Consider the following 26,984-nt stretch of genomic DNA (forward strand, 5'->3'; position numbering starts at 1 on the left):
TGGGGACTCTGGCCTGTGTAAGTATGCCCTGAGGGAATATGTTCTGTAGGAACTGTGGTTGGTGGGACTGTAGCCTGTGGGACTGTGGCCTTGTTAAATGTGACCTTTTCTTTTGCAGAAGGCATGATTTTTTTCTTTCTTTGACAAATCCAGTCCCTGAATTTTGCAGGAATGTGAGAAGCCCCCATTGCCATTTATACTGCTAGTTACTGAGCATTCCAATTGGAAATATGTGTTGAGATGAAAATCTACCCCACTCAGTTAGGCAAAACTCCACCCATAAATGTTGGTGTGAGGTCACCAAGTCTGTATCTCTCTGTTGCATCTCCACTTTTTCCTCTTATAACATTTTAGAGGAATTCTCATGGGGGAAACCTGCTGTGACAATACTATGGACATTCCGAAAATGGGCGTGACAATTGTCAATTGGCATATAAATTGTCAATTGGCATTAAAAACCACCAGAGCAATTAAGGCTAAACAAGGACAAAAGGCACAAAAACTGCCAGAAATTTTGGTGAAACTGCCTCAGTAGAGCATATTAGCCTGCTTTTGGCCTCTTTATATACATTTTTGGATGTAACTTAGAACCATAGAACACTACAGCACAGAAAACAGGCCATTCGGCCCTTCTAGTCTGTGCCTAAAGGCCCCTATGTCTTCAGAACAACCATCAGTATGGAGGCTGATTGTGAAGTTATTTCAGCAATTTAATTCTAGGGGTTTTAAAGAAAAAAATTGCATATGTTCCCCATGGTATGATGACTGGGCGAGGTGAAACAGACTGGGCAGAGAGTTGTATGGAGCATAAGCACTGGCATGGATCAAATGGGCCGAATGGCCTGTTTCTGTACAGAGCGAATACTACGTAATTTCATGTATATATCCTGGACAAGGATTATGTGGGTGGATTTTTGACTAAGTGCTTTACTTTGTTGCAGGAAACTGCATGGGTGTTTTAGTGATATTGTTTGGCGCTTCACTTCATGATTGCCCCCGGGGGATAACAAGACATTTCCAGGCCTGCTTGAAATCCTGACTGAAAATTTGGATGAAAAACCCACGCAATTTTAGACCTTTGTTTCCAGTTCCACCAATAACGTCATTACTGAGAAATGAAAAGAATAGCATAGTATATAACTTAGCTGCATCAGGACCACAGCAGCATGAATGTTCCTGCATCACTATCCCTCTTGTCACGTCCAAGCGGCCTACATCTTCACTCACTCTGATGTATGGCACACTTGCCGACATCTTCGGAGGCCATTATGACGGAAGTGTACGAAAAGTGGATAATTCCACTGCCACTCCAGACTCGACACAAGCAGGTAAATAATGTGACCTCAATGTTCCCCACCCGGTTTCTGTCCCTATTAGCAGAAACTTTCTATTTCATTTGTGCAGGAGATGTGGATGTCACTGGCAAGGCCAATATTTTCTTGCCCATCCCCAACTCCGTCAGACCGAGTTACAAACTATACAATCTCAGAGTTCACTGACTTCATCCCAGCCCTATGCTTGCTCTTCCATATATAAATAAACTATTAATTCAGGTCAATTTTAGTTATTACAAAATACTTAATCGTGGACTCAAAATTACAACATATTGTTGATTCATCCCAGTATTTATTCCATGGTGAATGGGACTAATTACTAACAGATGAACTGCTGTGCTAAGGAATGGAGGACATGTAGGCCACCATACAGGATGAAAACTACAGGCCAAGTTCTTTGACTGCAATTGCAGAGCTCATTGTTATTGTTTGCACTGAGGAGGTTCATTGTCACTATTTAAACTGGAAATGAATGGTACTTCAGTGATAAACGATACGTGAAAAGAATTCTCTTATCAGCTTTAGATCTCCTCATGCAAGTTAGAATGTGCTTTGTTAAAACCTCTGAATCTGTTTGGCCTGATCCCTTAATCAGGATTGTTCACAAGGCAGCATTGGTTGGGCAGATGAGGGCTTATTGAGTTTGATTTTGTTTTGCTCGTTTAAAGTTAATGAACAATAAATCAAGCTTTGCGGGTCTGGAACTTCATCACCAGTGCTGCCTCTGAGCACCACTTCTCTTATTACCTTGGGAACTACTGAGCTGACTCCAGCTGGGGAAACTCTTTCGAGTTATCAACAGTCACAGATTGCAACTCTTTCGAGTACAATCACAGTTCTTGGTTTCCGGGAGTGGGACATGAACCCACAACCCTCTGATTCAAAGGCGAGGGTGCTATGAACTGAGCCACAGCAGACACCTCCTCCAGCTGGGGAAGGGTTCCCAAGTACAGCACAGTTATAAGGATTAAGCTGTACATTTACCAACACATACCATTACACTAAATTGCTATAGCGTGCAAACTAACCCCATCTGAATGAGTGAGACATAACAGGAGGACCTCACCATCAGGCCATTGTCAAAAATATGAAACAAGAAGGGGTGAGGATTAGCTTGAACAATCCTTTTGCTTCTCTGTTTTGGCAGATGTTTTTGCTCCAACAGTGAGGGCTGGTGACACGGCCACTGGTACAGGCTCAGAGGGGATACTGAGCTTGATGGGACAAGGGATGAAAGGCAAGGATGGCTAAAAATGAGCAGCTCCCTGAGGCAGCCTGGTACTAATGCACAAACAAATTCCACTTTGTCTGACTCAGTTTGAAAGATGTGATGAACGTTCAGGACCAATAGGTCTGGGTAGAGGAAGGGGGAGAGGGGAGAAAAGGGGCAACAATCTGGAGAGTGGAGGAGGGCTGTCCAATTTGGCAAATCCAGTTTTCAATCCAAATGAAAAATGCCACAAACAGTAACATTGACGCCCCTCCCATTCCAAACAGTAACACTGATCCACCCCCCCATTCCAAACAGTAACACTGATCCACCCCCCCATTCCAAACAGTAACACTGATCCACCCCCCCATTCCAAATAGTAACACTGATCCACCCCCCCATTCCAAACAGTAACACTGATCCACCCCCCCATTCCAAACAGTAACACTGATCCACCCCTCCATTCCAAACAGTAACACTGATCCACCCCCCCCATTCCAAACAGTAACACTGATCCACCCCTCCCATTCCAAACAGTAACACTGATCCACCCCCCCCATTTCCAAACAGTAACACTGATCCACCCCCCCATTCCAAACAGTAACACTGATCCACCCCCCCATTCCAAACAGTAACACTGATCCACCCCCTCCATTCCAAACAGTAACACTGATCCACCCCCCCATTCCAAACAGTAACACTGATGCCCCCCAATTCCAAACAGTAACACTGATCCACCCCCCCATTCCAAACAGTAACACTGATCCACCCCCCCATTCCAAACAGTAACACTGATCCACCCCCCCATTCCAAACAGTAACACTGATCCACCCCCCCATTCCAAACAGTAACACTGATCCACCCCCCCATTCCAAATAGTAACACTGATCCACCCCCCCATTCCAAACAGTAACACTGATCCACCCCCCCATTCCAAACAGTAACACTGATCCATCCCCCATTCCAAACATTAACACTGATGCCCCCCAATTCCAAACAGTAACTCCGAGTGACGCCTCCCATTCCAAATGGTAACACTGAGCGACCCCCCCCCCCAATTCTAAATGGTAAAACTGATGCCCTCGCCTCCATTCCAATCAGTAACACTGACCCACACACCCCACACCCCACCATACCCGCACCCAGCACAACCATTCGTAAAGTAATACTGGGAAGCGGGTATGGGCAATTTATAGAACCTGCTCCCATGCTACCAACAGCCAGATAGACCATTTGCCCCATTCTGTTCCTGGACAAGCCTTCTACACAAAATTTGTTCCACAATTTTTCTTGGGGTTTCCGGACCTCAAGTAACCCCTACTAGAGTGACATGGTGCCCCTCTGCCTCATGTCAGCTCATCGGCCGAGCTTCTCTGTTGTGCTTCCACTGCTCACAAGAATGTAAAAGATGCCATCCCATTGATCAGGAGCTCACACCTGTGCAGACTGGCAGCTCGGAGGTGCCCAATCCCATCCTTCAACGGCAGAGCAGGCTCTAGGAGCCGAGTGGCCTACTCCTGCTCCTAACCTGTTTGTGTGTTTCGATGAAAGCTTCTGTTTTAATCGACAGAAATGGACAAAGCCAGTTATGGTTTTGTGTTATTCTTGTTCTAAGTACTTTCCCGGGTAGGAAATCAGCTTGGGTGATAGCACCAAACAGGAGATATTTAATACCTGGTGGATATGCATTTCTATTCAAGTCAGTGGAATAGGATATCAGGTAGGGATTGAATTGCTGATCAATCTGTTAGTGCTCATTTTGTACTAATGGTCCAAGATAAGATCATCTGTTAGTTTTGTGTTCTCCAATTCACCTGGCGATGCCACCTTACATCGGGGAGTGACAAGGCAGGTCAAAGCAAATGACACTTCTTTATAAAATGTCTGATTTCTAGGACAGGTGCTGATGGTAAGGCTCTGCACTAGAACATCACTACACACGCACAGACACGTACATGCTTGCTATTCTGGTGATGGCAACAGGAGTTCTCCTTTTGGCCTAGCTCACTCACCGGCACTCTGTGTTTCCAGGAGTCGGTGCATTTTGCGATACGGTCCCGCTGGGATGTTGAGGTTTGCCATCGTGCTGTCAGGATTCATGGTTGCGTCTTTGAGTGTCTTCTCCCCTGTGGTGTTCAGGTTGATCACCTCATGCGGGGAACCGGGGTGCAAGGTTGGGTAACTCTTGGCATCTGTGTTCTTCTGGAGTCCATCGGGTGGGAGCAGGCCCGCCTCTTGCCTGAGGGAAGACTTACACTGGATCGGTTCGATGTGACAGTTGGCATGGTAGATGCTGTGGACAGACTCGGTGTTGCCTGGTGCCGTGGGGGCAGGGGGAGGATGCAGGCTGGGCAGGGGCGAGGGCAGCATGATTAGCCTGTTGCCTCCATTGTGCGCGGAGTTGGTTTCCACGTTGCTGATCTCTGGGCTGGCTCGCGGTGCCCGCAGGCTTCCGTTGCTGACGTGGTAATGGTGGTGGTGGTGGTGGTGGTGAATCAGGTGGTGGACAGAGGCTGCCCGCTTGTGTTTCCGCCGCTTGCGGGACTGCGCACTTGGCCCGCTTCTGCTGGCGGGTTGAGGGCCCCTCCTGTTCACGACCAGGTAGCAAACACGCACAACCTCTCGCCTGGCCTTCCGCAGCATGTGGCTAATGTACTTCAAAAGTTCATCATAGCAACTCCCTGGTTCGGAGAAACTGGCCAGCGTGCTTGCATTGGACATAAAGCGAACTCGTTGCTCCTTCATCAATTGACTTTCACGCTGTTTGGTTTCAGAAAACTGAGTTGCTATGACGACTAGGCATAAATTGATCATAAAAAATGATCCAACCTAAAAAGAAAACAAAATACAGGGAAGAAACGGTTAAGGGACGAATATGATATTCAGCCAGATTGTTGCAGTTGATATAAATTCATTCATTACAAGCGGTTGGAGGGAACCTTGGAAAACATAGGACTGGAAACGAGTTGGGATGTGGGGTGGGCAGAGCGGGGGCAGTAAGTGACAAATGCTTGGAGTTGATCAGTGTGGAAACACAGCAGGAACAAGTGAAGGACAATTACAAAAACAAAACACTGCGAATGCTGGAAATCGGAAATAAAAACTGAAAACATTGCAGATACTCAGCAGGTCAGCTAGCTTCTGTGGAGAGAGGAACAAATTTCACTTTCAGGATGATGACCTTACACCCAATAGGTTCTGAGGCTAAAAATTTTACAGGGCCAGTTTGCGCTGCTCAGCAAGTTCCCTGTACTTCTTAAAGTTAGCCTCTTAGAGCTAGTCTGTGCCTCTTAAACGGGCAGATGCATTCTTGCAGAAGGTGTTAGGACTGCTTCACGAAGTATTTTTCAGAAGGAATAAAGGGTGCCAATGGAACAGTCGGCCAGAGAGAGGGTTCCCGGATTGTGTGATGCAGCACAGGCAATGGAAAGGAGGAGAATGTCATGTTTTTACAGGGCCACACTACAAAGGGAATGGGAAGAGATAGCCAAGGAGCCTGGCCCCACGAACCTGGCTGTAGTACCACTAAATATTCGGTGACCTCACACGGGTGGTCACCTTCGAATGTCACCCCCTCCCCACCGCACCATCAATCTCACACATCGCTCAATACAACATAGCTCAGCAATCACCATTGGATATCTCAAGCAATCAAGGTTCATGCCTAACATTTGTATGCTCCACATTACCCTCACACTGCTGCAAGCCTCACACACACACACACATATCTCACAGCTTCCAGCTTTTTAGAAATGACAGGCACAGCACTCAAACACATCGAAATGCACTCAGTGATAATCTTCCTTCTCTCTTGCAGGAGAAGGTGCTGCATGATAGGAGGGAACAGGAGAGAATCAGTGGGAAACTGGCAAGGCTGCACTTGCTGAGCCCTTTGGAGTGCTCCGAGTTATTGGCACAACAATCACTGAGGCATCCAGAATGACAGTTCCTGCCTTATGTACTTCTCAGATCCCACTTCACCCTCATCCTGCATTCTGGCATGATGGTACAAGCTGCAGATGGTGTGACCATGCACCACTTTCCTTCCATCCAGGCCCCACCTTCCCTTGTGTATTTATGCTTTCAGTGACCCAGCCAGGCAGTGGAGTCTGACAGTGAAGGGTGCGGACAAGTGCATCTGTCCGACGTAGAAACACCGTTACTTGATCTGACACTCACAGCCACCATGCCAGACGCTGGCACTGGAGGTGCTTTAGAGGGTAGTTTAGAAGCAGGATTAGCACGTGGTAAGTCACTAGGCATAAGTTTGCTGCAGCCAGGACCAGGGGAAAGGATAGTACATGTGCCAGCTCCAGAGAGGCCAAGCTTGCAGACGAATTCTGCTGCAGACGATTTAAATGAGGACTCTGATGGGATGAGTGGATAGCCCTTGTCGCCGAGCAGCCACCATATAATTCAACATAGTGGCTGGAAGATGGTGGAAATGGCTGACTGGGTGCATTATGACTCCTTCCAGGTTAGTGGAAATTAATTGTTAAATCCAAAAATTGTACATTAAGGAAGAAGGAGTCTGAAGCTAGCCTGTGCCTTAAAGCAGGTTTATTCCCAAAACAGCCAAACAAAGTCACAGACTCTCCCAAACACCCAGAATAAACTGGTTTATATACTCCTACAATGATTCCCTAATCCTGCCCCAATTGGACACAGCTGTGCTTAATTCCCAATTTAAAGCATATATTCTATTTCAGCACAATTTCAACATTAGCATTCATCCCCCTCCCTCTGCACACGGCTTCCTCTCTCCTCTGCCTGTGATCCACAGCTGCCTATCATGCTTCAGCGCAAGGGTGTCTGTAACTTTAACCCCCGTGAGTAAAATCAGGATTTCTGCTCACACTCCACTCCTTCCAAAAGTCCAGCACGACCCCCTTCTGATCCCAGCAGCTTGTGTGTGCTCCTCCAGCAACACAATACAACACATGACCGGGTCACTACCACGCTTTAGGAAGGATATGAGGGTTCTCGAGAGGGTGCAGAGGAGATTTACAGGAATGGTTCTAGGGTTGAGGGGATTTTAGCTACAAGGTTAGGTTGGAGAAGCTGTGGTTGTTCTCCTTGGAGCAAAGGAGATTGAGGGGAGGCCCGATAGAGGTATACATGATAATGACAAGTTTGGATAAGGTAGACAAAGAAAAGCTATTTCCAATGGCGATGGTACAAGGACTGGGTTGGGTGGGAGGGGGTGGTGGAGTGGGTGGGGGAGGGGGTGGTGGAGGGGGTGAGGGAGGGGGTGAGGGAGGGGATGGTGGAGGGGGTGAGGGAGGGGATGGTGGAGGGGGTGAGGGAGGGGGTGCGGACACAGATTTAAGGTTTTGGCCAAGGGATGCAGGGTGATGTGAGAAAGAACTTTTTTTTACACAGCGAGCGGTAATGGCCTGGAAGGGTGGAAGCAGACACAATTAATTTCAAAAGGAAATCGGATGGACACTTGAGGGAAATAAACTCACAGGGCTACGGGGTGAATGGGGACTGACTGGATTGATCTACAGAGAGCTGGCATGGGCTCGATGGGCTGAATGGCCTCTGTGCTGTAAATGACCCTATGACTTCCACTCACTCAGCACAGCGAAAGAAAGTTAAAAGTATCTCACCTGAAAGTCCAATGCTGAGGCCCTTTAATAGCACCAGTGGCAGGGGTCCCATGCACAGCTGAACACATGTCCAGCTGAGAGTGTTTTAAGAAAGACTATTAACAGGACCAACGAGTTCAGGATGACAGGTTGAGCATCAAATCGGAGCTAGGTGTTGACTGAGGTCACAATCTGCCCGCTCTGCAATGCTCCCAGCGCATGCATAGCAAGGTCACTCTAACACCCATGCACCGCAATCCACATAGGTCGCACTGAAAGTGGTCGGAAGAAGATGTGACCATTTTTAGTCTCCCTGGGCTCCTGTAGTACTGCAACCAGCAGGCCCTCGGTGCCCAATTTTGCAGCTGCGATGTTTCTGAACTTAGTACTGAGGAAAACCCTGCAGAAATCTCACTCAGCCCCCCTCCGCTCGAATCAGAAATCTCACTCAGCCCCCCTCCACTCGAATCAGAAATCTCACTCAGCCTTCTTCCACTCGAATTAGAAATCTCATTCAGCCCCCCTCCACTCAAATCAGAAATCTCACTCAGCCCCCCTCCACTCGAATTAGAAATCTCACTCAGCCTTCTTCCACTCGAAATAGAAATCTCACTCAGCACCTCCTCCACTCGAATTAGAAATCTCACTCAGCCCCCCCTCCACTCGAATTAGAAATCTCACTCAGCGCCCCCTCCACTCGAATCAGAAATCTCACTCAGCACCCCCTCCACTCGAATTAGAAATCTCACTCAGCGCCCCCTCCACTCGAATTAGAAATCTCACTCAGCCCCCCTCCACTCGAATCAGAAATCTTACTCAGCCTTCTTCCACTCGAATTAGAAAGCTTACTCAGCGCCCCCTCCACTCGAATCAGAAATCTCACTCAGTGCCCCCTCCACTCAAATCAGAAATCTCACTCAGCACCCCCTCCACTCGAATTAGAAATCTTACTCAGCCCCACCTCCACCCAAATCAGAAATCTCACTCAGCCCCCCTCCATCCAAATTAGAAATCTCACTCAGCACCCCCCTCCACTCGAATCAGAAATCTCACTCAGCGCCCCCTCCACTCGAATCAGAAATCTCACTCAGCCCCCCCTCCACTCGAATTAGAAATCTCACTCAGCCCCCCTCCACCCAAATTAGAAATCTCACTCAGCCCCCCTCCACCCAAATTAGAAATATTACTCAGCCCCCCTCCACTCGAATCAGAAATCTCACTCAGCCCCCCTCCACTCGAATCAGAAATCTCACTCAGCCCCCCTCCACTCGAATCAGAAATCTCACTCAGTCCCCCTCCACTTGAATCAGAAATCTCACTCAGCCCCCCTCCACTCGAATCAGAAATCTCACTCAGCCCCCCTCCACCCGAATTAGAACACTAACTAGCAGGTATGGTAGTGTCGTGGTTTTACTAAATTATTATTAAGTTATTTACTAAAATATTACTAAACTAGCAATTCAGAGGCTTTGACCAATTATCCAATCAATGAGAATTTAAATCCCACTTTAGAAATTTGAGAATTTTGTATTTGGTCTAAAAGTAAACTGGAAATTAAACGCTGGGATTACTAAAAGTGTCCATGACCCTTTCAAATTATCATAAACCCCAACTGGTTCACTCATATATTTTAGGGAAGGTAACCTGTCATTCTTACCCACTCAGGAGTCATACGTGACTCCAGTCCCACACCAAGGTGGTTAACTCTCATCTGTCCATTGAAATGGCCTAGCAAGCCACTCAGTTGTAATGTCACCTTCTCAGGGCAATGAGGGGTGGGGCAGTAAATGGCAGCTTGATGCCCACAATCCCAGCCAGAAAAAGAGACAGCATTTTTACTTGAATACTTACTATGATCAGAAGGATGAAGTAGATGAAATTATAAAAGGAGTGAGCGTCCATGACAAAATACATGATATCAACCCATCCTTCCAGGGTTATAACCTAAGGGAAAATCAGATATTTTAAACAGTCAAAGAGTTTGAAATAAAATCTGATCAAGTTGTTCTAATTCAACCAGTAATTCCGCTGTTTAATTTCCAAAAAACCAAGAGCTGATGATCACTGTTCACATCTAGACGGTTCTACCCCTCTTTTGATCATTGGATTTTAGGCAATTGATGTGCTAGACACAGGCTGTAAATCCACAAGGACCAGAATTGTGTGATCACTTCCATTACATAATTTTATGCAAAAATGCTAATTATATCATTTATGCAGGCGCATTAATTACATGGCTTAATAACTGAATGAGGCTCTAAGATGAAAACAAGCAAATATTTCTTACGTAAGGAAAATGGAGAATTTTTATATCCGCAAATGTTATTATTTATAGTAACACAGCAATATAGTTCTATACATTGAAATGACTCCAATCACTTCCCCCTATAAAAGGCTTGGTTCCATGGTTTGGGAGTTCTTGGTCCAAGTTGGGTGTAAATGTCATTGCTGGTGGTAAGGGCATCAGTCAGCTTTTGATGGCTTGAAGTGAGAATATCGGAACAGCAGTAGATTATTCAGCCCTTCAAACCTATTTTGGCTGTTCAAGGAGATTATGGCTGATCTGTATCTTAACTCCATCTGCCTGCCATGATCTTGTGACTCTCTACAAGCCCAGACCAAATAAAAACCCTTCAATGTCAATCCTGAAATTTCCTTTTGGTCCTCAGCCTCCATAGCTTTCTGGGAAAGAGGGTTCCAGACTTTCAATATCCTTTGTGTGAAGAAGTGTTTATGGACGTTATCATTGAATGTTCCAGCTTTAATTTTAATGCTATGCTGGCTTGTTCTGGACAATCCCAAGAAAGGAAAGTGAAAGGATCCTGACAATCACATCACAGGATACAAAGATATGACTGGCTGATAGTTCCATTCGGTTTGCAATTGAATATAATTACTGGGTACCTTGTCTTCAGGTAGTACATATAGGTGTTCATTTACAAAACCATTAGAACAAAAATAGAAGACACCCACACGCTTTCAACATGATCACTTAACACTTGACAGTGCTCTGATGTACGAGTCTTTTGAAGGTGTCTTTGAAGAGACTCTGGTATTGTACTGTACATCTTAATCTGAGAGTGCAATCAGACATTTGGGCTTAGGATTCAAATTGATGACCAAATATCCCTACATTTCCTATCAAGGGTCATTACTACAAAGCTCAGGATCCCACCATGGTGCTAAATTATTCCAACAAGGTGATAGGCAGAAGGGGAGTCTAAGATGAATAAACAGGTGAAGCCCCCCCCCCCCCCCTCCCCACATCAGCCCAAGGCCATTTTAAGATTCTATGGGAGAGATTTGCAATGGCAGATATGGGCTAGTAGCACCCCCAAAAATGTCGGCCATTACTGCTCTTGATAAGGCTAACATTGTCCTCAGAAGGACCCATCATTGGGTAACCCCAGTGTCATGTGAATTGGACCAAGTAGGTGGACAAATTAGCCCAGTTTTACGTAGTAGTCCATTAAAAGTATAAGAAATAGGAGCAGGAGTAGGATATATCATCTCTTGAGCTTGCTCCGCCACTGAATTAGATCATGGCTGAACTTTTATATCTACTGGTTGGAGTTATAACTAGCATAAAGAAAGATGATAATGATTGTTGGAGGTCAATCATCTCAGCCCTAGGACACCACTGCAGGAGTTCCTCAGGCTAGTAGTCCTAGGCCCAACCATTTTCAGTTGCTTCACTAATGACCTTCCCTCCATTGTAAGGCCAGAAATGGAGTTGGTCGCTGATGATTGCACAATGTTCAGCCTCATTCACAGCTCCTTAGATAATGAAGCAACCCATGCCCACATGCAGCAAGACCTGGACAACATTCAGGCTTGGGTTGATAACTGGTAACTAACACTCATGCCACACAAGTGCTAGGTAAAGACCATCTCCAACAAGAGGGAATAAAACCACTTCCCCTCTATGTTCAATGGCATTATCATCATTAAATCCCCCACTATCAACATCCTAGGGATTACCGTTGACCAGAAACTTAACTTGACCAGCCATATAAATACGGTAACTACAAAAACAGGTCAGAGGCTGGGAATTGTGCAGTGAGTAATCACCTCCTGACTCCCCAAAAACTATCCACTGCTTACAAGGCACAAGTATGATGGAACTCTCTACTTGCCCGGATAAGTGCAGCTCCAACAATACCCAAAAAGCTCAACACCTTCCAAGACAAAGCAACCCGCTTGATTGGTATCCCATCTGCCATCTTAAACATGCACTTGCACCACCACCAGCTCACAGTGCCAGCAGTGCGTACCAATCTACAAGATGTACCGCAGCATCTCACCAAGACGCCTTTGACAGCACCTTCCAAACCTATAACCTCTACCACCAAGAAGAATAAGAGCAGCAGATGCATGGGAACACCACCATCTGCAAGTTCCTCTCCCAGTCACTCACCATCCTGACTTGGAAATATATCGCCATTCCTTCACTGTCACTGGATCAAAATCCTGGAGCTCCCTTCCTAACAGCACTGTGGGTGTACTTACACCACAAGGACTGCAGCAGTTCAAGAAGGCAGCTCACCACCACCTTTTAAGGAGCTTAAGGTGAAGGAACCCTTAGGAGGAAGTGACCATAATATGATAGAATTTACCCTGCAATTTGAGAGCTAAAAGCTGGAATCAGATGTAACGGTATTACAGTTGAGTAAAGGCAACTACAGAGGCATGAGGGAGGAGCTGGCCAGAATTGACTGGGAGATGAGCCTAGCAGGAAAGACAGTGGAACAGCAATGGCAGGAGTTTCTGGGAGTAATTTGGGAGACACAGCAAAAATTCATCCCTAGGAAGAAGAAGCATACTAAAGGGAGGACGAGGCAACGATGGCTGACAAGGGAAGTCAGGGACAGCATAAAAGCTAAAGAGAAAGCATATAATGCGGCGAAGAGCAGTGGGAAATCAGGGGATTGGGAAGCCTACAAAGACCAACAGAGGACAACTAAAAAAGAAATAAGGAGGGAGAAGATTAAATATGAGGGTAAACTAGCCAGTAATATAAAAGAAGATTGCAAGAGTTTTTTTTAGATATATAAAGGTTAAGAGAGAGGCAAAAGTGGACATTGGGCTGCTGGAAAATGACATTGGAGAAGTAGTAATGGGGAACAAAGAAATGGCGGAGGAACTGAATAGATACTTTGCGTCAGTCTTCACGGTGGAAGACATGAGTAACATCCCTAAAGTTCAAGAGAGTCGGGGGGGCAGAGGTGAGTATGGTGGCCATTACCAAGGAGAAGGTGCTAGGAAAACTGAAAGGTCTGAAGGTGGATAAATCACCTGGACCAGATGGATTACACCCCAGAGTTCTGAAGGAGATAGCTGAAGAGATAGTGGAGGCGTTAGTGGTGATCTTTCAGGAATCACTGGAGTCAGGGAGGGTCTCAGAGGACTGGAAAATCGCTAATGTAACTCCCCTGTTTAAGAAGGGAGTGAGGCAAAACACGGGCATTAAAGGCCGATTAGCCTGACCTCGGTCGTTGGTAAGATTTTAGAGTCCATTATTAAGGATGAGATTTCAGAATACTTGGAAGTGCATGGTAAAATCGGGCAAAGTCAGCATGGTTTCATCAAGGGGAGGTCATGCCTGACAAATCTGTGAGAATTCTTTGAGGAGGTAACAAGTAGGTTAGACAAAGGAGAGCCAATGGATGTTATCTACTTGGACTTCCAGAAGGCCTTTGAGAAGGTGCCGCACAGGAGATAAGAGCCCATGGTGTTAGAGGCAAGGTACTAGCATGGATAGAAGATTGGCTGTCTAGCAGGAGGCAGAGAGTGGGGATAAGGGGGTGCTTCTCAGGATGGTGACCGGTGGCTAGTGGAGTTCTGCAGGGGTCAGTGTTGGGACCACAACTTTTCACTTTATACATTATTGATCTAGATGAAGGAACTGAGGGCATCCTGGCTAAGTTTGCAGATGATATAAAGATAGGTGGAGGGACAGGTAGTATTGAGGAGGCGGGGAGGCTGCAGAAGGATTTGGACAGGTTAGGAGAATGGGCAAAGAAGTGGCAGATGGCATACAACGTGGGGAAGTGTGAGGTCATGCACTTTGGTAGGAAGAATAGAGGCATAGACTATTTTCTAAATGGGGAGAGAATTCAGAAATCTGGAGTGCAAAGGGACTTGGGAGTCCTAGTCCAGGATTCTCTTAAGGTTAACTTGCAGGTTGAGTCGGTAGTTAGGAAGGCAGATGCAATGTTGGCATTTATTTCGAGAGGACTAGAATATAAAAGCAGGGATGTGCTGCTGAGGCTTTATAAGGCTCTGGTCAGACAACATTTAGAACATTGTGAGCAATTTTGGGCCCCATATCTCAGGAAGGATGTTCTGGCCCTGGAGAGGGTCCAGAGGAGGTTCACGAGAACAATCCCAGGAATGAAAGGCTTAACATATGAGGAACGTTTGAGGACTCTGGGTCTGTATTCGATGGCGTGTAGAAGGATGAGGGGGGATCTGATTGAAACTTACAGAATACTGAAAGGCCTGGATAGAGTGGATGTGGGGAAGATGTTTCCAATAGTAGGAGAGATTAGGACCCGAGGGCACAGCCTCAGAGTAAAGGGAAGACCTTTTAGAACAGAGATGAGGAGATACTTCTTTAGCCAGAGAGTAGTGAATCTATGGAATTCATTGCCACAGAAGGCTGTGGAGGCCAGGTCATTGAGTGTATTTAAGACCGAGATAGATAGGTTCTTGACTGGTAAGGGGATCAAAGGTTACGGGGAGAAGGTGGGCAATGGGGTTGAGAAACCTATCAGCCATGATTGAATGGCGGAGCAGACTCGATGGGCCGAATGGCCTAATTTCTGCTCCTATGTGTTATGGTCTTATTTTCAAGGGCAACTAGGGCTGGGTAATAAATGGTGGCCGAGCCAGCAATGCTCACATCCCATGAATGATTATATAAAAAAAGCAGGACCCCTACATTTGAGCCCAGATAAAGCATCTCTGTATTGAATCAGTCCTAATGTTTTTTGGCTGTGTCAGTAAGGACAAGCAGATACAAGGTGCAGTTTAATTTATGCCAATTTGCCCCATTGTCACAGAATTCAACTGTGACAACCACAAAAATAAAATTTGTACTGTACATTTTGGTGCTGGTTGCTATGGAGAATGTGTTGAGTTTGTGCTGGCTCAGTACACGAGAACCCTGGGTCCACAGTATAATATATGGGATGTTACCTGATGTCACTCAAAAACGACAGAAGGAAAACATTTCTGGCCATCCAGTTTCATCACAGCTCATCAAATCTAAATGTCAGTGTTGAGCAATCGCAAAAGGAAACCAAGCACAGGCATTTATTTCTAAATGGATAGAATTGAAAAGCAGAGAAGTTCTATTAAACTTGGTTAGACCACACATTTGGCACTGTGAATAGTTCTGCTCTCCATGTTTTAAAAAGAATGCACAGGCACTGGGGTAAGTGCAAAAAGGATTATACCAGAGCTGAGAAGACATACTTATCAGGAAAGGCTAAACAGACTGGGGCCCTTTGATCAAAAAATGTGAGAGCTGATAGGTGACCTGAGTTCTTCAAGGTAATGAAAGGGTTTGTTAGGGTAAGCATAGAGAAACTGTTTCCACTTGTGGGGGAGTTCACTAAAGCCATAAATATAAGATAGTCACTAACAAACCAAATAGGGAATTTGGGAGAAACTTCTTTACTCTGAGAGTTGTGCGATTGTGGAACTCACTGCCACAAGGAGTAGTTGAGGTGAAGAGCACAGATTTATTTAAGGGGAAGCTAGCTAAGTACATAAGGCAGGAGGGAATAGAAAGGTTTTCTGTCTGGTTTAGGTAAGAAGTGGGCAAAGGCTTGAGTGCTGTATAAATAGCAGCATGGACCTGCTGGGCTGAATGGCCTGTTTCTGTATTGTGTACTCAATATAACTCAATAAGCCACTGGGTCTTTAACATCATTTTAAAGATGGTGCAAAAATATTACCCAAATCCCTCTGCATAGGCCCTCAGGAAAAAAACCTTACTAAAATACTTTAGAAGCAAAAATTACTGCCTGTAAACAAACTATCTTGAAGAAGATTAATTGATATGATGCTTATATTTTTACTTTACATAATAAAAGCCTAATGGAAACAAATGTAAAAAAATTAGACACTTTATTTCACCACAGGGCATGGTGTGTTGAAAAATTATCACTACCTGAGGGAGGCAGTGTGTCTGCTGAAAGGTTTATAGTGTTGAACACTATTTTATGTTAATAAATGCCCCAGGAGGGAGGAAACCTGTGCCAAGCTTTCTGTCATAGTTCCATTCCAGGCTTGGTCATGATCCTTGACTCGGTGCTGAAATAAACCTTGTTATTTTTCCCCTCCTTCTTTTAAATGGATTAATTAAAACAAACACTCAAACCTAAAACAAATTTCCAAGCTGGCGTGCTTGGACTGGAAGTTAATCCATGCATGTAGGAATGTTCATGCGTAGATAATCTCTCAAAGCACACTGAGCATTATAGAAGTTGGTGATCTCAACACTTGTTTGACCTTAATCAGAGACTTTTAATGGGTGGTGATGGGGGGATTGTGTAATGTTGCTTCTGTAGCCAAACAACCCCCCCCGACCCAAACTACCCCCTCGCACAATCTCCAGACACATCCTGCAGGAGACAGAGAATGAAATGCAATTTACTGAAAAACCTTGTTGAACTGCAGCAGTACGCTAATGTGTGTCTTGTGCTACTCATGTTGCTGCAGAATTCCCCTGCTACTAAACTGATGTTTACTGGGGAGCTCTGTGTAGTGTCAGCAGTTTTTTTTTTCAGTGCACCTTTCCCTTCCAGTTCTCTTTGCATCGTTGCTACAGACACTGGGGAGAAATTTTTCTTGGAGCAGCATAAAACAGACAGGTAGCAAATTTGAAAACCGGTTATAGACCACACCTAATACTTTTAACAACCCGCCCACAATTTCTTTTGCTCCCAATATTCACATCTTTTCCTCTAGCTTCCTTTCCTAAAGGAAAAGCCACATTTTAACTATGGTGTTAACCAGTCCATTTTGCTGGAGGTTGTGCCACCTAAACTCCATCCTTCCACACTCTGGACCAGATCCTTAATGAAGACGTTAGAAAGTTGACAGACGACTGCAGCACATGGTGTCTTACGTTGAATTCCTCTAAAACCATTTCCAGTCTATTCCACCTTCATAATGCCAGTGCCAAAAAAAATTTGCCTCTCTACTTGGATGGTCAGAGACTAAAGTATGATCCCAAGCCAACATACTTGGGAGTGACTTTAGATAGAGCCTTACCCTTCCTGGAACATCTGAAGAACCCAGCAGCAAAAGTCAAAACCCAGAAACAATCTACTAACCAATATTGCTGGATCTACAAGGGGCGCAGCTACCACAACACTCCGGATCTCAGCACTTATCCTATCATAGTCCACAGCAGGGTATGTGCACCTGTCTGGCAAAGGTCATTACAACACATCTTGTTGAGAGTCAGTTGAATGCAACATGCATATCAAAACTGGAGCCCTCTCCTCAACACTCCTCTTCTGGCTTCCTGCCCTTGCAAACAACACTCCCTCACACTTTTGCCAACTGATAAAAACCTACAGCTGGTTAAAACTATGAGTGTTGCATTTCACTTACCACTCCACGGTGACCTGTTCAACCCACCTAATGCGCACCTTCCATCTCGGTGCCTGATATGGAGCATCCTGCCTGAGGAAGATCTATTAGCAAACATCCTTCGAACCAAGGAATGGGAAACACAGAAGTCACGACCAAGCTCCTTGTGACAAACCCCATCAGTCGAATGACAGGCTTTGAACTACCACAGCAAGTGTGATCCTTGCTAAACAGTTTCAGGACAGGCCAGTGCCCCTGTGCAGCCAACCTCCACCACTGGGGCCTCACTACAAACCCCTTGTGCACTTGTGGAAAGACACAAACAATGCTGCACGTTACCAAGGAGTGTCCCCTCTACAGATTAAGTGGAGGACTATTCACCTTAAACTCAGCAAATGAGGAGGCTACTGCTTGGCTTTGGGAATTTGCATTTGCTAAATAAATGATTAGCAGCTAATTTTAAACAGGTTAATGGGTGTGTCAAGGCAGCATGCAGAGGCTTTTAGTGCTGTTACATTAAGCGGTAGTGCTAATACGACATCATCTCATTTGCAGGTGCGGCTGGGCTGGTTTTCTGACTGCAGCCTGCTTGTATGGAGCTTCATCCATCCAGATTGCATATCTGCAAATCACAGGCACACTGTGACCTTCCACCCACCAAACAGTGCAGAGGTGCAGGACTGGGCTCTTAATCACCTGTGTGCAATCTAAGAAGTCCTGGCCTCTAAAAATAAATTGAAGCAATAAATAGTTCTCTAATCTATGCTTTTCCTTCTATTAACACTGAGATACAGAGGACCTGAGAATCATTTGAAGTGATTACTGACACAATGCAGTATGCTAATAAGTAGTTCCAGATGCTCGTGAGAATCATTTTCCACAGCCCCCACTCCTTCACCAACAACGCCATATGTTATTTCAGGACAGATAGATAATTCCTGATTCGTGCAACAGAAATATTTTGTATTAGATAAGTGGTGTGTACTGCAGTGATCCGGGCAATGCGTGCTCTGAATCTCGTGTGCCACTGCTGCAACTGTTTTTGCAGGTCGGTTGCACAAAACCCAATCCATCTCCCTTCCTCTCCCTTTTCCCCACCTCCCCCCCACACCCCCCCAACCTCTTGCATGCCCTTCGATTGACAGATGTTCTCTCTCTTTCCAGACGCTCAGACTCTCTCCCCACTGCAGTTGGCATCACTCCCTCACATAGCATCTGTCCCTGTTCAAGAGTTTCACTCCTCTCTTGCTCTCAGATATTTTCGACCATTTCTTCCTTTCCTTGTCCTTGTTCCAAATTTTTTTCAGAAGCCTTGCACACCAACAAGTGGGAGTCCATTCATGGTGGTGCTGCCAGCGATGCTGATCTAGGAATATTAGGAGCGGGAATAGGCCATCCAACCTTGACAGACTACTCCGACATTCAGTTAGATCACACCTGGCCAAGGAAGGTGTGCCAACAGCCCACATTGTATATGTGGAGCCCCAGGGAGAAACTCTATACCGATATCCTTTTAGACCCCCTTGGCTCAAATTGAGTATATTGGGCCTATATTCTCTGGAAGTTGGAAGAATGAGAGGCAATCTCATTCTTAGATCCCGAGCCAGGGTAGATGCTGAGAGGCTGTTCCCCCTGGCTGGTGCTCCTTGTAGTAGGATCTGTAGTCTCAGATTAAGGGGTTGGCCATTTAGAACTAAGATGAGGAGAAATGTCTTCATTCAAAAGTTTGTGAATGTTTAGTTTGTCTTTAGAGGATAGTGGATGCTCAGTTGTTACGTAGATTCAAGACTGGGATTGATACATTCTTAGTCACTAAAGGAATCAAGGGTTATGGGATAGGGCAGGAAAATGGAGTTTATTTTATCTGTTCACAGGAAGTGGGCATTGCTGGCAAGGCCAGGGTTTGTTGCCCATCCCTAATTGCCCTTGAGAAGGTGGCGGTGAGCCGCAATCTTGAACTGCTGCAGTCTATGTGTTGTAGGAACACCCACAGTGTTGTTAGGAAGGGAGTTCCAGGATTTTGACCCACTGATGGTGTTCCTATGCAACTGCTGGTCTTGTCCTTCTAGGTGGTAGAGGTCGCAGGTTTGATTTGCATCCATTCATTAGACAAAGTTTACAGCCACTGGGCACTCTGGTATTTCCCACCAGTCACCTTTTGGTTAATGAAGTTTAAGTGGTCACAAAAGAATCTAAACAAATAAGAATGATCCAAAAATACGTCATCAGATTTTAATATTCCACTTGTGTCTGTTAGAAATTGAGCAGCAGTCTTGATACAGACCAGAAATGAACTGATAGCAAGGAAAAGGCCCACTGTTATTTAGAGAATGGCTGTAGTACTTGTCTTTACTGAAAAACTACTCAATTCAGGATCAAAGAGTGACTGAGTATGAATTGTAACTAAACAAGTCGGAGGCATTTTTGTACGCTCCCGGCCATTTTCATTATTCGAGGCACGACAGTTTTAGCTCATACCCTAAGAATTTGCAGTTAATATTGATGCTCATATTAATAAATGAAGCTGCACTGCATAACCTGGGTGTCAAAGAGCAAAGTCTTGATTATCCTGCTCCAAAACTAACTGAAAAAATTAATGCTCACTGATTCTACTCACAGAAGCCTATTTCTTATCATCATAACCGATAAAGTCTGTTCTGAATGGGCACCACGCACTAAAGGTTATTTTCTACTGATGCCACTCAAGGAAGACTATTGTCCTCAATTAATGAAGACTATTGTCCTCAATTACTGAAGACTATTGTCCTCGATTAATGAAGACTATTGTCCAATGATACCAAATGATGGGTAACCAAGGAGACAATAAAAATGAACTTAGGAGCAGGAGTAGGCCATTCAGCCCTTTGAGGCTACTCCACCATTAAATAAGATCATGGCGGATCTAGTTGGATCTTGCCCATAACCCTCGACTCCCTTGTCTATCAAAAAACTGACTAACTCTGCCTTGGGTAAATTCAACGACCCAGCCCCCACTGCTTTCTGGGGAATAGAATTCCAAAGACTAATGACCCTTTGAGAGAAAAAAAAATGAAAATGTGAGGAATTTAAAGTAATTAGTGTCAGCAGAGAAAAAGTATTAGAGAAATTCAAGAGACCAGCAAATCCCCAGGATCTGATGGCCCACATTCTCTGAAAGAGGCAGCTGCAGAAATACTGGATTCACTGGTTATGATTTTCCAAAACTTTAGATTCTGGAATGGTCCCAGTAGGTTGGAAGTTAGCAAATGGAACACTGCTATTCAAGAAAGGAGGAAGAGAGAAAACTAAACTATTGGCCAATTAGTCTGACACCAGTCATTGGGAAAATGCTGAAATCTATTATGAAGTCTTAACAATGCACTTAGAAAATCATAGAATGGTCAGATAAAGTCAGTATGGTTTTAAGAAAGGGAAATCGTACGTGACAAATTTATTAGAATTTTCTGATGATGTAACTCGTAGGGGAGCTAGTAGATGTAGTAAACTTGGATTTCCAAAAGACATTTAAAAAGTTGCCACACAAAACGTTAATAAACAAGAGAAGGAACAGGGTTTTCCAGCCCTGCTGGCTGCCGGGATCATCTGGTCCCGCCAAAGGTCAAGGGGCTTTTGGCTGGGTCGCCGAATCTCCTGTGGCGGGTCCCACCATGACGGGGCTGGAAAATCCAGGCCAAGGGCTCATGGAGTTAGCACGGATCAAGGACTGATTAATGGACAGGAAGCAGAAAGTAGGAATAAACAGGACATTTTCAATTTGGCAAGCTGTGCTTAGCGGAGTGCCGCAAGGTTCAGTGCTGGGACTATTTACAATCTATACTCATGACTAAGGTGAAAAGACAGGGAGTAATGTATTGAAGTTTGCTGATGTTATAAAGTGATGTTGGATTGTAAGCTTTGAAAAGAGCACAATGAGGCTACAAAGAGAAATAGAAAGGTTAAGTGGGTGGGCAACAGGTGGTAGTGTGGGAAAATTTGATGTTATTCACTTCAGAGGGAAGAATAGGAAAGCAGATTTTTTTTTTAAAAAGGCATGAAACTTTTAAGTGTTGATGTTCAGAGAGACCTGGGTGTACTCGAACAAGGAACACAGCAAGTTAGCATGTAGGTACAGAAAGCAATTGAAAAGCAAATGGCATGTTGGTTTTTACTGCAAGTGGATTGGTGTAGAAGAAGAAGGAATTATTGCTACAATTATAAGGGGCTTTAGTGAGACTGCACCTGGACTAGTGTGTGCAGCTTTGGTCTCCATATTTAGTATTGCATTAGATGCAGAACAGCAAAGGTTCACTAGATTGGTTCCTGGGAACAGACAGTTGCTCTATTATGAGAGTCAGAGTTAACTGAGCCCACACTCTGGAGTTTAGAAGAATGAGAGGTGATCTCATTGAAATATATAAAAACATGAAAGGGCTTGAAAGGGTAGATGCTGAGAGGTTGCTTCCCCTGGCTGGGGAATCTAGAACACAGAGGCACAGTTTCAGGGTAAGGAATTGGTCATTTAGGACTGAGATGAGGAGACGTTTTTACTCAGGGGGTTGTGAATCTTTGATACTCTCTACCTCAAGGATGAGGATGCTCCATCATTGAATAGATTCAAGGTTAAGACAAGACAGATTTTTGGCATCTCATGGGATTTGGGGAGCAGATGGGAAAGTGGAGTTGAGGCAGAAGATCAGCCATGATCGCATGAAATGGCGGAGCAGGATCGAGGGGCCATATGGACTACACCTGCTCCTAATTCTTATGTTCTTTTGCTGTCTCCTCATGACTGCTGCTTCTGGATACCATCTTGTAAGTGGAAGTGTCAGCCTCTTACTTAATATTTGCGTCCATCAGCATACTAAAATTAACAACTATCAAGAATAATTTGATATTTTAGATATAATTTGGAAATCAATCTACAACAACAATAAGGGAAGTACGATTTCACCAGTGGCTCAGTGGTAGCTCTATTGCCTTTGAGTCAGCAGCTCATCAGTTCAAGCCTGACCCCCTCCCCCTTCAGAGACGTGAGCACAAAAATCATAGCGCTGACACTCCAGTGCATTACAGAGGGAATGCTGCAGTGCTAGAGGGGCTGCCTTTCAAATGAGACATTAAGCTGACCTGTAAGGTGATCTTAAAGGATCCCACAGCATTATTTTGAAGATGAGTAGGGGCCCATATTTATCCCCAAGCCAAGATCACTAAGGGCAGAATTTTCTGCCTGTCAGGTGAGCCGGTCGGTAGCAGGTGTGGGCAGGTGTGGAGCTGATCGCCGCCCGTGATCAACTGTGCACCGCTACTTTACGTGATGCACAGCCGGTAGTGCTCAGTGCTACCTGTGCGGGCGGGGGGAGGAGGGAGAGTCAAGGCCTGCGCTCTTTCGCGCATGCGTGTGAAATAACGCAGAAATCTCCCTGAGGCACGGAGCTGCCTCAGGGAGATTAAGTTCATATGGAATGTTTTAAATAAAGAAAGATAAAAATTATTTAGATATGTCCCTTCATGTGACAGTGTCACATGAGCTGGGACATGTTTATGGAATGCAATAAAATATTTAATTATTTAATAAAACCTTCAGGAAACCTCATACTGCCCATGGATGAGGTTTCCTGAAAAACATGAAGGCCGCTTGGGCTCTACGCCTTCCCACCAACCTTAAGGTTGGACGGGCAGCGATGAGAATTGCGTTAATTGTTTTTTCATTGGCCTTATCAGGCCTTTGGAAGATCATCAGGCACACAGCTGCCTCTGGCACATGCTCGCCAAACAAAAGATCTGAATGACGCGCGGTGATGTTGGGACGCACGCCCAACATCACCGCGTGTCATTTTACGCATCTGCATGCCGGGCCCGCCCCCCCACGTGGCAATGTGAAAGTTCTGGCCTAAAAAACGGTTTATCTGGTCATTTATCTCATTGCTGCTTGTGGGAACTTGCTGTGCGCAAATTGGTTGCAGTGTTTCCTCCACAAAATGTACTTCATTGCCTGTAAATAACCGTGGAATGTCCTTTGATTGCCCAAGGTGCTATATAGACGCAAGTCATTCTTTTAGTTTTTAAATGAAACCAGTCTCGGTGAATTTTATGATGGCCTTTATCAGAAGTAGAGAAATGGAGTCTCCCAGTCTGCCTCACACTAAAAGCGGTGGCCTAATGAAAGGAGAAAAAAAAATCAAAGTACCTGAAATATTGCTATCCACGCATATCCAATGTTGTCGAAATTGATGGCTCCTTTGAATGGGTTGTGATCGGCTGGCTGGCACTGGGTGTAGTACTGATTCCAGTTTATACAGCTGATATTGTCTGTGGTGTTACTCAGTAACAGGTAGTAACTTGTATCGTCTAGGGTACATTCTATGTTGTTCACCCGTCTTTGGGGCACACTGCGGCAGTAGCGCATTCCATTATCCTTCAGGAGGGAGCATATGAAGGGGTTCTCGTCATCATTTTCTGTGTGATAATATCGATCCAACTCTTGAGAGGCAGGTCTTTTAAAAGAAGGGAAAAAGCAACAGAATTAGAGAAAAACAGGCTTGACACTAGGGCGGAAAAATTGGCCTCAGGAGGCCCCAGGATGTTGAGATAGGGGATCAGCCACGGTCACATTGAACGGCGGAGCAGGCTGGAAGGGCTGAATGACCTACTCTTGCTCCTATTTTCTATGCGACAATAAGCCAGACAGATGGCCCATTGGACTTTTCTGGTACCTATCGCCTTGTGTGCTTCTTGCTTCCAACTTGCCATTCAAGTTTGTAAAGTGGCAGGTGACTAAACAGGCATTTTCCATCAATTTTCCTCAAGTTGGCAAACACTGTGTTGGGAGTAGGCAGTCAGTTTTTTTAAAAAAAAGGGAATGTTAGTCCAATAAAAAGCTGTTTTATAGATTTTTCACCAATGCAACATATGGAATTATGTTTCACCACAAAGGCACAATAGGTCTTCTCTCCCTGCAATGATTCAGACTCAATGGGGAGCTGTCCCATTAGTGGCTCAAAGGCCTGGGTGAAATTATCTAACAGAAACATTTCACAGGAAGCTTGTTCTGAGTTTCTGATAAGGCAGCACTCTTGATAACACCGTCGTGTAATTGCCTGTCATTCAACAGGGGCCGTCTACAGCTCCTTAACACAGGGCTTCAATTATGAAAGATTAGAGTTAAAGGCCTAGGAATAACAATGAAGTGCAGAGCCCACTGAGCATGTGGAACTTGCTACCACAAGGAGGAGCTGAGATGAATACCTTTAAGGGGAACAAAACCAAAATTACCTGGAAAAACTCAGCAGGTCTGGCAGCATCGGCGGAGAGGAAAAGAGTTGACGTTTCGAGTCCACATGACCCTTCAATAGAACTGAGTGAGGTTAGGAGAGGGGTGAAATATAAGCTGGTTTAAGGTCGGGGGTGGGTGGGGGGTGGAGAGAAGTTGAGGGGGGGTGGTTGTAGGGACAAGCAAGCAGTGATACAGATGATCAAAACACCCAAACCTCCCTGTCGCTTGCCATTTTAACACTCCACCCTGCTCTCTTGCCCACATGTCTGTCCTTGGCTTGCTGCATTGTTCCAGTGAAGCCCAACGCAAGCTGGAGGAACAGCACCTCATCTTCCGACTAGGCACTTTACAGCCTTCTGGACTGAATATTGAGTTCAACAATTTTAGATCTTAAACTCCCTCCCCCCATCCCCACCCCCATTTCTGTTTCTTCCCCCTCCCTTTTGTTTTTTCCAATAATTTATATAGATTTTTCTTTTCCCACCTATTTCCATTATTTTTAAATCTATAACTATAATACCCTGTCAGTCTTTCCACCCCACCCCACTAGAGCTGTACTTTGAGTGTCCTGCCATCCATCCTTAATTAGCACATTCTCTTAGATAATATCACCACCTTTAACACCTCCCTGTTCCTTTGTCTGTAACATCTTTTGATCATCTGTATCACTGCTTGCTTGTCCCTACAACCCCTCACCCACAACTTCTCCCCACCCCCCACCCCTGACCTTAAACCAGCTTATATTTCACCCATCTCCTAACTTCACTCAGTTCTGTTGAAGGGTCATGTGGACTCGAAACGTCAACTCTTTTCTTCTCCGCCGACCTGGACCTGCTGAGTTTTTCCAGGTAATTTTGTTTTTGTTTTGGATTTCCAGCATCCGCAGTAGTTTTTTGTTTTTAAACCTTTAAGGGGAAGCTAATTAAGTACATGAGGGAAAAAAGAACAGAAGGATGGCTGATAGGATCAGATGGAATTGGGTGGGAGGAGGCTGGTGTGGAGCATAACCACAGGTAATGTCCGGTTGTCACTTTATACATTAATGATCTAGATGAAGGAACTGAGGGTATTCTGGCTAAGTTTGCAGATGATACAAAGATAGGTGGAGGGACAGGTAGTATTGAGGAGGCGGGGAGGCTGCAGAAGGATTTAGACAGGTTAGGAGAATGGGCAAAGAAGTGGCAGATGGAATACAACGTGGGGAAGTGTGAGGTCATGCACTTTGGTAGGAAGAATAGAGGCATAGACTATTTTCTAAATGGGGAGAGAATTCAGAAATCTGGAGTGCAAAGGGACTTGGGAGTCCTAGTCCAGGATTCTCTTAGGGTTAACTTGCAGGTTGAGTCAGTAGTTAGGAAGGCAAATGCAATGTTGGCATTTATTTCGAGAGGACTAGAATATAAAAGCAGGGATGTGCTGCTGAGGCTTTATAAGGCTCTGGTCAGACCACATTTAGAATATTGTGAGCAATTTTGGGCCCCATATCTCAGGAAGGATGTGCTGGCCCTGGAGAGGGTCCAGAGGAGGTTCACGAGAACGATCCCTGGAATGAAAGGCTTAACATATGAGGAACGTTTGAGGACTCTGGGTCTATACTCGATGGAGTTTAGAAGGATGAGGGGGGATCTAATTGAAACTTACAGAATACTGAAAGGCCTGGATAGAGTGGACGTGGGGAAGATGTTTCCATTAGTAGGAGAGACTAGGACCCGAGGGCACAGCCTCAGAGTAAAGGGAAGACCTTTTAAAACAGAGATGAGGAGAAACTTCTTTAGCCAGAGAGTGGTGAATCTATGGAATTCAATGCCACAGAAGGCTGTGGAGGCCAGGTCATTGAGTGTATTTAAGACCGAGATAGATAGGTTCTTGATTGGTAAGGGGATCAAAGGTTACGGGGAGAAGGCGGGGAATGGGGTTGAGAAACTTATCAGCCATGATTAAATGGCGGAGCAGACTGGATGGGCCGAATGGCCTAATTTCTGCTCCTA

General features: G+C 45.1%; 1 protein-coding gene across 1 annotated transcript in view; it reads right to left on the reverse strand.

Moving 5' to 3' along the window:
- cacna1g (calcium channel, voltage-dependent, T type, alpha 1G subunit) overlaps window positions 1-26,984 on the reverse strand; it is a 1,015,897-nt gene that overhangs the window by 264,397 nt on the left and 724,516 nt on the right. Inside the window, exons 6-8 of the mRNA XM_078570777.1 lie at window positions 23,911-24,217; window positions 9,987-10,079; window positions 4,557-5,373 (exon numbers count right to left, since the gene is read on the reverse strand). Coding sequence (XP_078426903.1) covers window positions 4,557-5,373; window positions 9,987-10,079; window positions 23,911-24,217 — 1,217 coding nt within the window. The remainder of the gene's footprint in view (window positions 1-4,556; window positions 5,374-9,986; window positions 10,080-23,910; window positions 24,218-26,984) is intronic.

This window comes from Cetorhinus maximus, chromosome 24 (assembly GCF_964194155.1).
Source record: "Cetorhinus maximus chromosome 24, sCetMax3.hap1.1, whole genome shotgun sequence".
In the NCBI taxonomy this organism is placed as follows: Eukaryota; Metazoa; Chordata; class Chondrichthyes; order Lamniformes; family Cetorhinidae; genus Cetorhinus; species Cetorhinus maximus.